The sequence below is a fragment of the Puntigrus tetrazona genome, unplaced genomic scaffold (genome assembly GCF_018831695.1).
Source record: "Puntigrus tetrazona isolate hp1 unplaced genomic scaffold, ASM1883169v1 S000000513, whole genome shotgun sequence".
Classification (NCBI taxonomy): Eukaryota; Metazoa; Chordata; class Actinopteri; order Cypriniformes; family Cyprinidae; genus Puntigrus; species Puntigrus tetrazona.
The window spans coordinates 635,001-650,000 of NW_025048150.1; the positions used below are offsets into that span (position 1 = coordinate 635,001).

The 15,000-nt window shown below is 37.7% G+C and overlaps 1 protein-coding gene across 3 annotated transcripts in view; it reads left to right on the top strand.

The window, feature by feature from the left end:
• fam210b (family with sequence similarity 210 member B) overlaps positions 1-15,000 on the top strand; it is a 26,653-nt gene that overhangs the window by 9,824 nt on the left and 1,829 nt on the right. For 2 of the 3 annotated variants that reach the window (XM_043232149.1, XM_043232150.1), the window contains exons 3-4: positions 8,797-8,924; positions 12,168-12,253. In XM_043232149.1, the coding sequence (XP_043088084.1) occupies positions 8,797-8,924; positions 12,168-12,253 (214 nt within the window). Of the gene's footprint in view, positions 1-8,796; positions 8,925-12,167; positions 12,254-13,078; positions 13,140-15,000 lie in introns of all 3 variants that reach the window. The other variant, XM_043232151.1, reaches the window with a different exon arrangement.

The following is a 15,000-nucleotide window of genomic DNA, read 5'->3' on the forward strand; positions in this document are numbered from 1 at the left end:
ATGATCTCTCCAGCTTTCTCTCTCTCTGTGCATTTCTGTCATCTGTGCATCATTGCTCGGGTGTGTGTGTGTGTGTGTGGGGGTGTGTTATTACACGCACACACACACACACACACACACACACACACGCTCACTCAAATGATTTTAAATGTGCCACTCTTAGAGGGGAGTTATTTATTTCCCCACAAAGTCTTCTTCAGCGTCTTTCTGCACAGATTTGACTGAATAGCGAATCAGGCAATTATTGTGAGTTTTGAGTGCTGGAGATACGAGGTGTTCCTCCGGCGCTGACAGAGGAAGAAAGCCCCGGCAGAAGAAAGGCTCGCTCGCGTCGGTGTTTTCTGACAGCTCGGGTGTGTGTGTGTTTGTGCTCGTCTCGGGACATCGCTGACCGCACACCGGCTCCACACGTCAGGTCACTAATCAACACCACAAACATGAGCTACTTCACTGCAGCGGAATAATGAAGCGTGTGTGTGTGTGTGTGTGTGTGTGTGTCTGTGTGTGTGTCTGTGTGTGTGTCTCTGTGTGTGTGTGTGTGTGTGTGTGTCTGTGTGTGTGTGTGTGTCTCTGTGTGTCTGTGTGTGTGTGTGTGTGTGTGTGTGTGTGTGTGTGTGTGTGTGTGTGTGTGTCTGTGTCTGTGTGTGTGTGTGTGTGTGTGTGTGTGTGTGTGTCTGTGTGTGTGTCTGTGTGTGTGTGTGTGTGTGTGTGTGTGTGTGTGTGTGTGTGTGTGTGTGTGTGTGTGTGTGTGTGTCTGTGTGTGTGTGTGTGTGTGTGTGTGTGTCTGTGTGTGTGTGTGTGTGTGTGTGTGTGTGTGTGTGTGTGTGTGTAAATAGTGAAAAAATATCCAAAATAAACCTCTCTCGTGCTATTTCTCACTCTAAGAATGAAAATACATTTATTTATTTTTTGAAACATAGGACACAGTCCACTTTTTATTTGTCAGCCACTCATATTTATTTCAAAAGATATGTTAGATATGTAGTTTAATATTGCCTTTTAAATGTATCTTATATGTATTAAACGGTGTACCTCAGCAATATATTTCTTGAAATGAAAAACGCATCAGGTTCAACCTTCATATGACAAAATGCAATTCACGGGCAAGAAAACGTATTTCTGATCATACCCTACTTTTTGGCTTTAGTTTATTGTTTTTAAATGTGCTGTATGTTCACATCTTATAGACAGATTTTTAAAAAATGCTTTTACTGCAATAATATTTGTTAATATACTTTCTACTAATATAAATGTATGTGTTTTTTGTACTTAAAAAAATATATATATATATATATTCACACACACACACACACACAAAATATATAATGCATACAGTAAATATTTTATATGTACTTAACGTACTTATGTACTTTAAAAAAAAAATATATATATATATATATATATATATATACATTTTTTATAAACATTTATAAACAAAAAAAAAAGATATTTAATTATATATTTAATGTAATAATAAAAATTCAAATGCATTAAATATTTTATTAAAATATTTTGAAAATTCATTATACACACACACACACACACACACACACACACATATATATATATATATATATATATATATATATATAAGCCAAAGCTGTCAGTGGGGTGGTCCACTTTTCTTTTAAGCTACTGAACAGTGTGTGTGTGTGTGTGTGTGTGTGTGTGTGTGTGAGTCTGAAGGTGGCGCTCTCGGGCCGCGTCTCTTCACACACGCCATCGCTCCGCTTCTCAAAGACTCTCGAACACAAACAGACACACAATTTCTTTCAATTAGCAGGAGTCGGGCAGCTCAATAAATTTGAGTTTGTGGTGAGAGACGCGAGGGCGCTGTACTTCGACTCGCTCGTAATGAAGAGTAATGTGAGCGCGAGCGGCCCTCACACACACTCCAGGGGCCCGTCCGTACTCGATCTGGATCAGGACGATCTGGAGCCAAGCTACACTGGACCGGATCCAGATACACACACGTTCAGCTTCCTAAAGCTGGGTTTGAGAGTCTGGAGGGACATGATGACCGAAATAACAGCACTAATGTTTTACATATCATTTAAAGGAGAAGAACTAGTTCTGATGATCAGTGATTTAAAACCTCTTTCTCTATGATACTGACAGCTGATGATGACATGCAGTGTGCTTTAATTACTTCTCCCTTTAAGGCATGTTTTTGTCTGTAATTTAATTACAGTTAATTCTTATGTAATTGAACCTGACGCTTACAGTCGAGTCTACATTTAAAATACATGCTTTTTATGAATTCTTCTCACTTTAAACGCTTTGGTGAGATGATAAAAACACTAACTAGTTATTAACTAGCTGCTTATTAGCGTGAATATTACTGGGATATATTATTACTATTACATTAAATATATATATATATATATATATATATATATATATATATATATATATATATATATATATTTAATATAATAGATACATATAAAAATGTCCTATTTGCATTTTTGCATTTGTATAAGTAAAAAACAGAGACTACTATAAACAATTTGTATAATAATTTTATTTCTGAAATTGATATATTTTAATGCCAATAGTTATTCATTCATATTTGGCATTTTTGACTTTATAAAAAGTCATTCGTTACTACTTTTTAACAATAATTTATTAAATGATCATATTTATATAATTTATATTACATATATAAATATATTGCATATTAAAATGTTTCTTAGATATATACATGCATGTGTAAGTACACACATACGTAGATTATTTTTTGGCATTTTTTATAGTAATATTTCCTTAATCTAATAAATCAATGTAATGTAACAAAATATTTCTATAATTATATATTTTGAATATCCACATTGATATTACAAGTATATTTTTATATTTGTAGGACAGTACAGACTGAGAGAGAGAGAGAGAGAGGGACATGATACGGTCAGATGTTTCGTTGTATTTTGTTTTGAGTCTTTCTGAATCAGAACAGACCCGAGGCTCAGTTTTTGAGGAGAAGGGAAATATTAGTAATATTTGGTGTGATTGTGCTGCAGGCGTCAGAGAGACCCGTCACGACCGAAGCCACAAACACAGCATCACTCAGAGAGAAACAGAGACGCAAAGAGACGAATAATTCAGTTTGTAATGACTTCTCCGCACAACACCTTCATGTAATTCCATTATGGATTTTGCCATAAAGTGATAAATTCATTATTCGGGTGGACAGTAAAAAGCAGCAATAACATCCTCTAATATGCACATTATTCACGGTGTTTCTCCGAGAGCTGATTTCTGCTCCTCTCCTCTTTCATTTATGAAGCTCTTTCTCAGGCTGTGATGGGAACGGGATGCATTGTTCTAAAAACTGAATTAGCAACGGCGTCCCGTCACTTTAGCGCCGCGGCTAATGTGAACTCGAGGCGCAGAGGCTTTTTGCCATCATCTGTTTAAAAGGCTTTTTTTCTGAAAGACATGGGCTCAGGTTTATGACACTGACACACGTGTGAAAACCAAGAGCTGCTTCACTTTTACTCTCCGTATGATTTATGATACGCTATATATTGCGTATTATTATACTATATAACTATCAGATCGTTTTAATATTTTCAGAAATAATTAAGAGTGATGCAACTTATTGCAGGGAAGGTGTTTGTTGTGAAGTTGTGGTAAAGTCTATGAATTTGTCAAGGTGTTGCTATGCAGCTGTCAAAGGTTTGTTATGTGGTTGCCAGGGTATGGTTGTCAAAGGGACAAAATGCGATTTTCAAGATGTTTCTGTGCTGTTCTCAGGATGTTGCTGTGTGGTTGTCAAGGTGTTGTGATGCTGTTATCAAGGTGTTGCCATGCAGTTGTCAAGGTGTTTCTGTGTGTTTTTAAGGGTGTTGTGATGCTGTTGTCAAGGTGTTGCTGTGTAGTTGCCAGGATGTTGTTATATAGTCATCAAGATGTTGTGATGCTGTTTTCAAGGTGTTGCTGTGTGGTTGTCAGGGTGCTGTGCTGCTGTTGTCAAGGTGTTGCTGTATGGTTGTCAAGGTGTCGTGATGCTGTTGTCAAGGTGTTGCTGTGTGGTTGTCAGGGTGCTGTTCTGCTGTTGTCAAGGTGTTGTGATGCTGTTGTCAAGGTGTTGTGATGCTGTTGTCAAGGTGTTGTAATGCTGTTGTCAAGGTGTTGCTGTGTAGTTGCCAGGATGTTGTTATATAGTCATCAAGATGTTGTGATGCTGTTTTCAAGGTGTTGCTGTGTGGTTGTCAGGGTGCTGTGCTGCTGTTGTCAAGGTGTTGCTGTATGGTTGTCAAGGTGTCGTGATGCTGTTGTCAAGGTATTGCTGTATAGTTGTCAAGGTGTTGTGATGTTGTTGTCAAGGTGTTGCTGTGTGGTTGTCAGGGTGCTGTGCTGCTGTTGTCAAGGTGTTGTGATGCTGTTGTCAAGGTGTTGTGATGCTGTTGTCAAGGTGTTGTAATGCTGTTGTCAAGGTGTTGCTGTGTAGTTGCCAGGATGTTGTTATATAGTCATCAAGATGTTGTGATGCTGTTTTCAAGGTGTTGCTGTGTGGTTGTCAGGGTGCTGTGCTGCTGTTGTCAAGGTGTTGCTGTATGGTTGTCAAGGTGTCGTGATGCTGTTGTCAAGGTATTGCTGTATAGTTGTCAAGGTGTTGTGATGTTGTTGTCAAGGTGTTGCTGTGTGGTTGTCAGGGTGCTGTGCTGCTGTTGTCAAGGTGTTGTGATGCTGTTGTCAAGGTGTTGTGATGCTGTTGTCAAGGTGTTGTAATGCTGTTGTCAAGGTGTTGTGATGTTGTTGTCAAGGTATTGCTGTATGGTTGTCAGGGCATGTGATGCAGTTTTCAAGGTGTTGCTGTATGGTTGTCAAGGTGTTGTGATGCTGTTGTCAAGGTGTTGTGATGCTGTTGTCAAGGTGTTGTGATGTTGTTGTCAAGGTATTGCTGTATGGTTGTCAGGGCATGTGATGCAGTTTTCAAGGTGTTGCTGTATGGTTGTCAAGGTGTTGTGATGCTGTTGTCAAGGTGTTGTGATGCTGTTGTCAAGGTGTTGTGATGTTGTTGTCAAGGTATTGCTGTATGGTTGTCAGGGCATGTGATGCAGTTTTCAAGGTGTTGCTGTATGGTTGTCAAGGTGTTGCTGTGTGGTTGTCAGGGTGTTGCGATGCTGTTCTCAAGGTGTTCAAATTGAGAAACACTGAAGACAGTGAAAGGCTGTGAGGCTGAAGGGTGCTCTGATGAACCGTTGCAGGCGGTTGTGTTCCGGTTCAGGGCGGTGACTGACAGACTCACACTGATCAGATTCACAGATGGCTTCAGTTCTTCATGCAAGCATCACAGCTGCAGACGAGCCGCCCGCTGCTTCACGTCCCTGTTCCTCCGTCTGTCTCCTCCAGAGCCTGAATTACAAATAATTCATTAACAATTTCATTCTTAAGAAAAACATATTTTTATGCAAATAAGAGAAGATGTGGTGTTCTGTGAGCGTTTGAAATCAGAGTCTGACACACACCAGACTCTCAGACATCCAGATCTTTTCATTTTCCTCTTTCTTACCTTCACAAACAAATCTATATAACAAGCTCTCCACACACATCACACACACATTTCTAATCTGTTCAAACATTTATAACGGCTTTGTGTGAAATCTAATGTTGACACACATATAGCTGCTTTAAGATTGATGGAGGTGATGGAGGTCGTCTGATGTTGGAGATCTCGCAGGTGTCCTCAACCGCTGATACCTGATGGAAACTTTTTTATTTTGTTTATTAAAGATATAGAAGAGAAATGTTCTTTTCATTTATATATACATTCCGTTCGCCTCTTTCTCAAGAAGGTTTCTCCTTTTTGCCTTCAAATCTGATCGAACATGAAAGAATAAGGAGTTCAGGGCAATCTGTTCACAAGTGAATCACTCATTGTGTTTATGTTCATATTTTCATAAGTCAACACAATGAGAGAAAAAAATCAAGATGGGGGAAAATAGTATCTAAGAACTTTTTTCTCTCCAAAAAAAAAAAAAAAAAAAAAAATCGGAGAAAGAAAAACGTTTGAAAAGAGAGAGAAAAAAAGTTTGCTTGCTTTGTATTTTTTTTTGTTCATGTTGTGGTTTGTGGATAAAATGTATTTTGAAGAGACATTCACAGATGTTCTGGAGAGTTACTAGTTACGTTATTCGATGTTACTTATAAAAAATGCTACTTTGTAGTAAAAAAAAAATTACTTTAAGTGTAACGTGTAACAAGACACCGTAAAATAAAGTGTTACTAATGTTACTAGTACAGATACAGTTAACTGTTACAGTTACTGAGAAAACGTGTTATTAAATTACCGTTACTTATGAAATTGCTAATACTGTAAATACTTATTGTATTTATATTTGCTACTTCTTGTTATGATTATGTATGATTTTAATGATCCCAAAGTAAAATAAAGTGCTTTAAAATGAAATGATCATCATCTTAATTCCACTGATGAAGGACTCTGAAAGTCGGACAGTCATCAGGATATACCCTGCCTGCTTTACATGTTTCAGAATGATTACCAGTTCAAAACATTCATTAAAAATCATTTAAAAAGCCTATAACTTTTTTAGCTTGCTCTGTTCTAGTCTGTTCATTAAAAAAAGATTTGAGTTTATTTTGATTGCTTCCATTGTTCTCATTTGTAATTTGTATAAAAGCGTCTGCTCAGTGTCAAAGTAGATGAACATGATATTAGTTGTCTTTGAAGAGGATAGATCTAGAACTGACGGACACATCGAATATCACGACTAATTCATACAGGAACACTGGGTTCATAAAACAGCTCATGCTCGATGACGTCCAGAGTAAGATGAGGTTTTACTGATTCAGCTGTAAACATCGTCTCATTACACGCAGGTGAATCACATCTCAACAGGTGCGCAGATTCATCAGCGTGTGTGTGTGTGTGTGTGTGTGTGTGTGTGTGTGTGTGTGTGTGTGTGTTCATACAGACCCAAAGCGGGAGGAACAGAAATTAAACGCGCTATTCTTCAGCCTGCGTACAGAACACAATCAATTCCTCACAAACGTCCTTTCTTCACGTCTTTCGCCTCCTTCATTTCAAGCGTCTTTAACAAAAGAAACCCGCAGCTCAATATTCACAGACGAGACGCCTCGCTTCGGTTTGCAATTCTCCTCTTTTTTAGAAAGGGAATCGTTCACAGAAGAACAGAAACTCTGTCCCGCGTGATTTTCTGCTCTCTCCGTGATCAAGGTTTGCTGGTTTAGATCGAGACGTCTGTAAATATCTGGAGAGAGATATGCATTATTTTCATTCATATTCATCTCTTTAACAGTCTGTCACTTCACATCTGATGAGCCATGTTCTAACCGTTCATACATGTGCATTTTATTCATTTTAATTTTTAGTTTTTAGGTAGATGCTTTTTATGAATTTCTTTTTGCATTTCGATACACCGAGATAAACTAGACACAAACGAGAAATGCTCTTGTCAACATGCTGCATCAAAGAAATAAAATAAGCTTCACATGTAATTAAAATGTTTAGGTTTTATGAAAACCATGTGATCCAAACCGATGTGAAGTCTGTATGGGATTTAAATGAATAAACCTGAAGTGTGTTTTCACCTGTAATGAGGAGCGCCTGACATCAGATTATGGGTTACGGCTCGACTCTAAGCTTTTTACTGTCAGTCTGTCTCTGTGAAGACTCCCCGAGGTCAAAGGTCAGGCTCAGGACAGACAGTTGATTGGCAGAGACTCTAAAACGTGCTGGAAGACGCCAGACGCCTCGTCCTTCTGTTACAAAGACCTTCCAATGACTTTAACTGAAGACATGACTTAAATATACTGTCACAGCAAAACAGAGCTGGATGCTCATCAGAACAGACTGTTACTGTATATACAGTACATTTCAGTCTCGTTGAGACACTGGCTTTTTGATTGTATTTTATATTATATATATATATATTCTATTTAAATAATCATATATTATATATATATATATATATATATATATATATATATATATATAATAAATATTTATATATATATATATATATATTATATATATATAATATATATATATATATATATATATATATATATATATATATATATATATATATATATATATATATATATAGTTATTATATATATATATTATTTTAGTAAATATAATATTTCAACTATAATTATTTCAGTCAACTAAATTATTTCAGTCCGATTTTTTTCACTAAAAAATTTTTTTTTTTAATAGTTTTAGTTTTAGTACTAATAACGGTGGTATAGACTACTTAAAAATACACCTTTATTCATTATGTATGACACTGACCTTAAATACATTTCTAATGCTATTTCTATTTCAAATAATCAGACATGTTTCTTGAGCAGCAGATCAGCATATTAGAATCAGGGCTATTATACTTAAAAAGAACTGAAATTAAATATAAGATAAACCACATTTTCTTTCACATGCAAAATAACTAAAACTGAAATAAAAATTAATAAAAAAAACTATACAGATATGTTTTTATAAAAAGCCTAAAAAATGACAAAAGCAGTAACATTACCACAACTTTGAATAAATAAAAATGAATCAAAAAATATAAAAAATAAAATATAGCATCTCAAAACTAAAACGAGACTGATTAGAGTGATTTCTAAAGGGTCATGTGACTCTGAGGACTGGAGTAATGATGCTGAAAATTCAGATTTGATCTATAGAAAATAAATTACAGTTTAACAGATATTCACATAGAATACAGCTCTTTGACATTGTAATAATATTTCACAATTTTTACCTTTTTTAAACTATGTTTTTGATCTAATAAGTGTAATATTTAGCTGTCAGATGACATTGCGGCGGCATCACCGGCTCAGGGGTCAGTGGGTCACTCAGTCCGCTCTTCAGTCTCGGTGTGAAGATGAAGATGTTCAGAACCGTGTACCAGCAGGCGATGAAGCATCCCGGGGTGAGTTTAACCCTCGTCTGACATTTACTCTGACATTCAGCGTCAGAATCAGAGCGCTCTCTATTGTGATTCTGCATTAGTTCGCTTTTTCCGAGAACAGCTGAGGTTTTGCGGAGAGCTGTTATTGACGCTCCATTCAATGTTTATTATAAACGCATCTCAAAATGAGCCTCACGGTGCTGTTTTTAAGTCTTTAATGTGGGATTTATTTCCATGCATATAAAACTAGGAGCTAAAGGCCTATACATTACCCCACAGGAACAAAACAGACATTGTTTGCTGAAACAATAGTTCAGTTCCTGACAATGAGCGGTGATGACCCAGATTCAGGCGGTTACCAACGAATGACCGAGACGTGTCCAACTCAGAAAAACACAACATTATATCTGAGTGTTCTTTAAAGAGAGAAACGTAATAAAAACACTAATAAAATAAATACATCGTGTTTGTTTTTAGCTTGCAGAAACGGCACATTTAGCTGCATGTAGTCTGTACTTTTAGGATGTTTAAGTATTTTTTAAAAGTCATAATCGCAACATGATCAAAGAGAGTTGTGAGATATATATATATATATATATATATATATAAAAAGAACAAATAAGATACATACAAAAAAAAGGAACTGCAAGATGTTAAAAAAATGTCTCTCTCTCTCTCTCTCTCTCTCTCTCTCTCTCTCTCTCTCTCTCTCTCTCTCTCTCTCTCTCTCTCTCTCTCTCTCTCTCTCTCTCTCTCTCTCTCTCTCTCTCTCTCTCTCTCTCTCTCTCTCTCTCTCTCTCTCTCTCTCTCTCTCTCTCTCTCTCTCTCTCTCTCTCTCTCTCTCTCTCTCTCTCTCTCTCTCTCTCTCTCTCTCTCTCTCTCTCTCTCTCTCTCTCTCTCTCTCTCTCTCTCTCTCTCTGTCTCTCTCTCTCTCTCTCTCTCTCTCTCTCTCTCTCTCTCTCTCTCTCTCTCTCTCTCTCTCTCTCTCTCTCTCTATGTCTCTCGGCCAGCACACAGGTGTTACTGTCACTAACGAGTGTGACTTCACAAATAAATAAGAAGTTGTGGTTTTCTTCACTCAGACGTGTGAACGTTGAACATGACGCTCAGAGCTGATGTGTTCATACAGTTATCACCTTTGCTCATATCCAGAGAGAAAAACACCTGAAATCATCAAAAATATAATCATTTTAAATAAAGCGCTCAGCAGGAGGGTAAAGAAGGTAATTGTGATAAACATAAAAGTGCAAAACAATGCAAACAAATTACAGAGAAAATTACTTTAATTTTTGTGTTTTCAATCAATGTTCTCATTTATTCATACACTAGACAGCAGCATAAGTATAAAAATGGCACAAATAATTGACAAGATTTTCAGAATAATGTAATAATTTTACAGGAATACTAAAATATGTTTTCTTTCCCTGTTCATTTTTTGCTCTGTCCTCAACTGAGAGATATGAAATCAATGTAAAATTTCATAACGGAGAGTCATATTTTCATTTGAAACCCCGTGACAGTATTTTGAGATTTTAAATCTGATCAGGATTAAAGCTAGTTGCTTGTAATTGAGTAGAGTGTGTAACGTAACAAGTCAAGGACATTGTAAAATAATAATTCTGCTCTATCCAGGAGTAAAGGTTGATGTGAAACTTCATTATCATCATCTACAGAGAGCTCATAACTGCAGGTGTGTGTCAGACAAACACTAAACACCATCAGAACGGCCGTCAGCATCGAGATGAGAGAAAGAAGCAAAGCAAACACATGTTGCGCTCGGCTTACGACGCTTAAACATATTTGATAAGCTAATTTGAATATCTCCCGGTAACCCCTGGGGGATTATGCAAATCACTGTTACAGGAGGCAGTTTTGACAACATAAGGCTAAGTCTGTGTCTGCCTGTCTCTCACTTTCTCAAGCGCAGAAAAAAACCTGGCCATCCTGGCATCCGAATTGATGCTGCGCATTTCCTCTTTTAATATGTATTTCTATTCTAATCCCTGTCATCATTTACACACACACACACACACACGAGCGGTGAAGTCTCCCGGTAGGACGTGAGTGTGTGTGTGTGATCCTGTCACTCAGTCTGATCGGCGGTGTAATGTGAGACTCACACACACACACACACACACACAGTAGAAGTGTGTGTCTTTGTCCGCTCAACCCAGACTGACACACACACGTCTCCATGCATATAAAAGAGAATGTGTGTGTGTGTGTGTGTGTGTGTGTGTTCATTTAGACCTGAAACCATGCTTGATGCAGGTACATGAACACACACACACACACACACACTCACTTCTAACTGCACAAGTCTTATTTCACACGTCGTTGCGTTCTGAAACACGTCGGACTGAATTGCTTTCAAGGTATACTTTTTTTCCAGTTCATGCATTCTTTAGGAATTGAACCCATGACTTCGGCGTTGCATGCACCTTGTGTTTGAGGAAATCCAGACCCATGAGCATGCATTCGGACAGAAGCTTTAAAAGAGACACACTTACATTGCATTTAAGTTGCACTTTTGATCAATTCATACATTCTCCAGTAATCGAACTCACGATTTTATGTTTGAGTAATGAAAAGCTATAAATCTACTCGTATGCTCTTTCATCTCTTTCATCAACTTACATTGCATTCGTTTATCAGCTGCATTCACTGGGACTCGAACCCATGACCTTTTTAAGAGTTTTTAACTCTTCAAGGATTGCTACAGGAAAGTTATATACTTATATTTAATAATTTAGCAAACAATTCTGTCCGAAGCCACATACATTGCATTCAAGGTTTGAACCCATGCTCTATTGTTCGAGGAATACTAAAGGAAAGCTACATTTATGCATTTTATTTATAAACCGCATTCAATTTATACAGTTTATATGTTCATGCATTTACTGGGATTCGAACCCATGACCTTGCTAACGCTAGTTTCTGCTTTCTAGTTCAAGGAATGTTACTGGAAAGCTGATGGTTCTTTCTTTGCAATCAAAGTTTTAAGTTCATGCATTCCCTGGGAATCGAACCCATGACTCTGTGGTTGCAGGCACTATGCTCTACTCTTCGAGGAATTCTACTAGAAATCTACATTTATGCATTCGGCAGGCGCATTACCAACCTGCATTGCATTGCATTTAAAGTGAACATGTTATCAGCTCATGCACTCTCTAGGAATCGAACCTAGGACCTTTCTGTTGCAAGCACTGTGTTTTAGAGGAATGCTATGATCTGAGGTCTGATGATGCTCTCGTACTCTTTCAGCTCATCCCTCAGTTCTTCTTCATGTCTGTGGGAGTGAGTGGAGCTTTTCTCTATCTGATCCGACTGGCTCGTGGACCTCACGTCAGGTAAGAAGAGATGGGCAAAAACACCAAGAAGATCATTTCACAACACTTTTATGTTCATGTTATTGAACACTGACTGGCATAAAACTTACACATACACACACTTAAAGGGATAGTTCAGACCAAAATCATTTACTCTCCCTCGTGCCGTTATTTTTTGTCTTTATTGGGAAATTAAAAATGAAAAAGTCATAAAGAATAGACTCTATGTGCTCCTCAGTGCTAAGATAAAACCTAACAACCACAAGACAATCAGTCACATGATATCACATTTTATTTTGCTATAATGTTGTATTTTGAAAAAAAAATAAAATGCACGCACACACACGTATACACATACATAAATGCATTATATATGTAAATATGAAAATGAACGGCTTCAACAGAAGCGTAGATAATCAATTAACAACTCTGGAGCTCACAAAGGGTCCGTCTTTGATGGTTTTTGTTACTGATAAACATCGATTCCTTTATATGGAGATAATGCATGAGACTTTACTGCACAAAAGAATATTTTACACTGATTGCTATTATTATTTATTAAACATCGCAGGCACACCGCTGCTTTAATGATTTAGAAATGCCTCTCTGTTAGGAACACTTCTTACCCGTGGTAAAATCATAACTGTACTCCTGTTTTTCATTTGCTGTGTGTTCGTTGTTCTTAATGAACGACGGCAGGTTGCCAGATAACCGTCCTCCGTCACCTCCACCTGATAATTACCCTCCTTTAGCTCCGCTCCTCCTCCTTCCAGCGCTCTGTTTTCACTCGCTCTCTCTCTCTCTCTCTCTCTCCTCTCCGGTCTGGCCTTACCCTCATTCTGTCAGCTGGGACAGGAAGAATAACCCTGAACCGTGGAACAATCTGGGGCCGACCTATCAGTACAAGGTAAACAGGCCAGCGACTGCTCTGTGATCAGCTGCAGACTGACAGCGCAGACAGATCCGTCACGCAGCCGTCACCCCCGCTGTTCCCGGATCAGCCCACATTCATCTGCTGCATGCTTACAAACACGTCTGAGGAAACAGCCGAGGGTTTCGTTTCAGAGATGGTGGCTATTTAAAGTGCCCCTATTACGGTTGAGCAAATGCTTACGACATGCATTTATTTTGCCTCAACGGTTCATTCGGCGATTGGCGTTTCCAAACCCTCCTTTTGTACGATTGATCTCATGTTAATTTCATCGCGCCTGATAAGCGTGCGTGCTTTGTGTGCAGCGTTACCGTGGAAACCACTGCGGTAGCGCTACAAAGGCGACACTTAGTGGCACTTTCAGGAGCGGCGGGAAAAATGCTGATGTTTCGTTTAGACGTCATCATGAAACTGCTTGGGATTCATTTCAAAAACGGCTCGTTTCAGTGATTCAGAGTCGACAGTACGTTCGTACTGTTTTCGTTCACTTACACGCTGCATGAAAGATCGTTTTCAAAAATGCATGACGGGGCACTTTAAAGAGGTTGCCATTTACACATTTGACTGGTTTCTCTACGATAAAAACATATGCATGCAACATAGTTTCAGAAACCAAACCAACTCCCCATTTTTTAAGTATTAATTATTTTATACTCCTGGATTTGAAATATTCTGACTTATCACGATTCCCGCCTTTAATGTATGCATATTTTTTAGATTACAGTCATTTATGGAAGGTGGATGTTCTGACTTTCTCAGTCAGAAACATCTTAATTCATATTGTAACATAAATTAATTTAATTTCCTCCAGCACAGTAGGAACCAGTAAAGAAAGGCTGCAGCAAACCAAAGGGTTCCTCTAGATGTTGAGTCAAGCTGTCGAACTCAAAGCAAACCTCCAAAACAAAAAGATTCTTCTAAATAGCATTAGAAATGCATGGCAGAAGTTTATTTTTAATAGCGTGCCTGAGAGTTTCCATTTGTTCCTCACATTCGACAGCACACTGTTTTCTAAATTATTCCAAACATGCCGCCGGTTCTTCACAATATCTTTTATGGAAAGATTCGGCAGTGCCAAACACTTCGTCCTCGCAGGAAAAACAGGCGACGCATTTATTTTTAATCTTGCAGCGTGTTTGTAATAAACTGCCAAATCAAACTATTAAGACTTGAAGCGTCTCGTTTGAGTGTTACTAAAATCTGTCCTAACCTGGACTTTCATATCACACCAGAATATGACAAATTTCTTTGAATGAGCGTAAAAGTTGCAACCAAAATAAATGATTAACTGCTGTCAAATAAATGAGAAAATGTTTTTTTTTTTTACTTCAAAAATTCTAATTAACTTTATCATTACTCTCTTTCAAGTAGTTCCAAACCTGTATGAATGTCTTGCCGAAAACAAAGGAAGACGTTTTGAAGAAGGTTTTGGGTCACCATTGACTTCCATAGAAGGAAAAAAATACAGTGGAAGTCAATGGTGACCAAAACAGACTGGATACAAACTTTCTTCAAATTATCTTCCTTTGTGTTCGGCAGAACAAAGACGTTCATGAACGACATTCTCATTCATTTTCAATTGAAATATTCCTTTAAGGCTGCAACTTTAACAGATTTTGTAAAATTATAAGCAATAGCGATACTATACTATATACAAAAAAAATCAAGCAATGTTGAAATCTGACCGATGCACTTTTATTGTAATTTTAATCTCAAACATATACGTCTCTGTCATCGACTTTCAAAACACACGACATGCTGTGAAAAAAGGGGTGTGGTTATGTTTGACGTCAGCCAATCACAGCAGTAGGCGTTTGCTTGCATTTTTGCCTTTTAC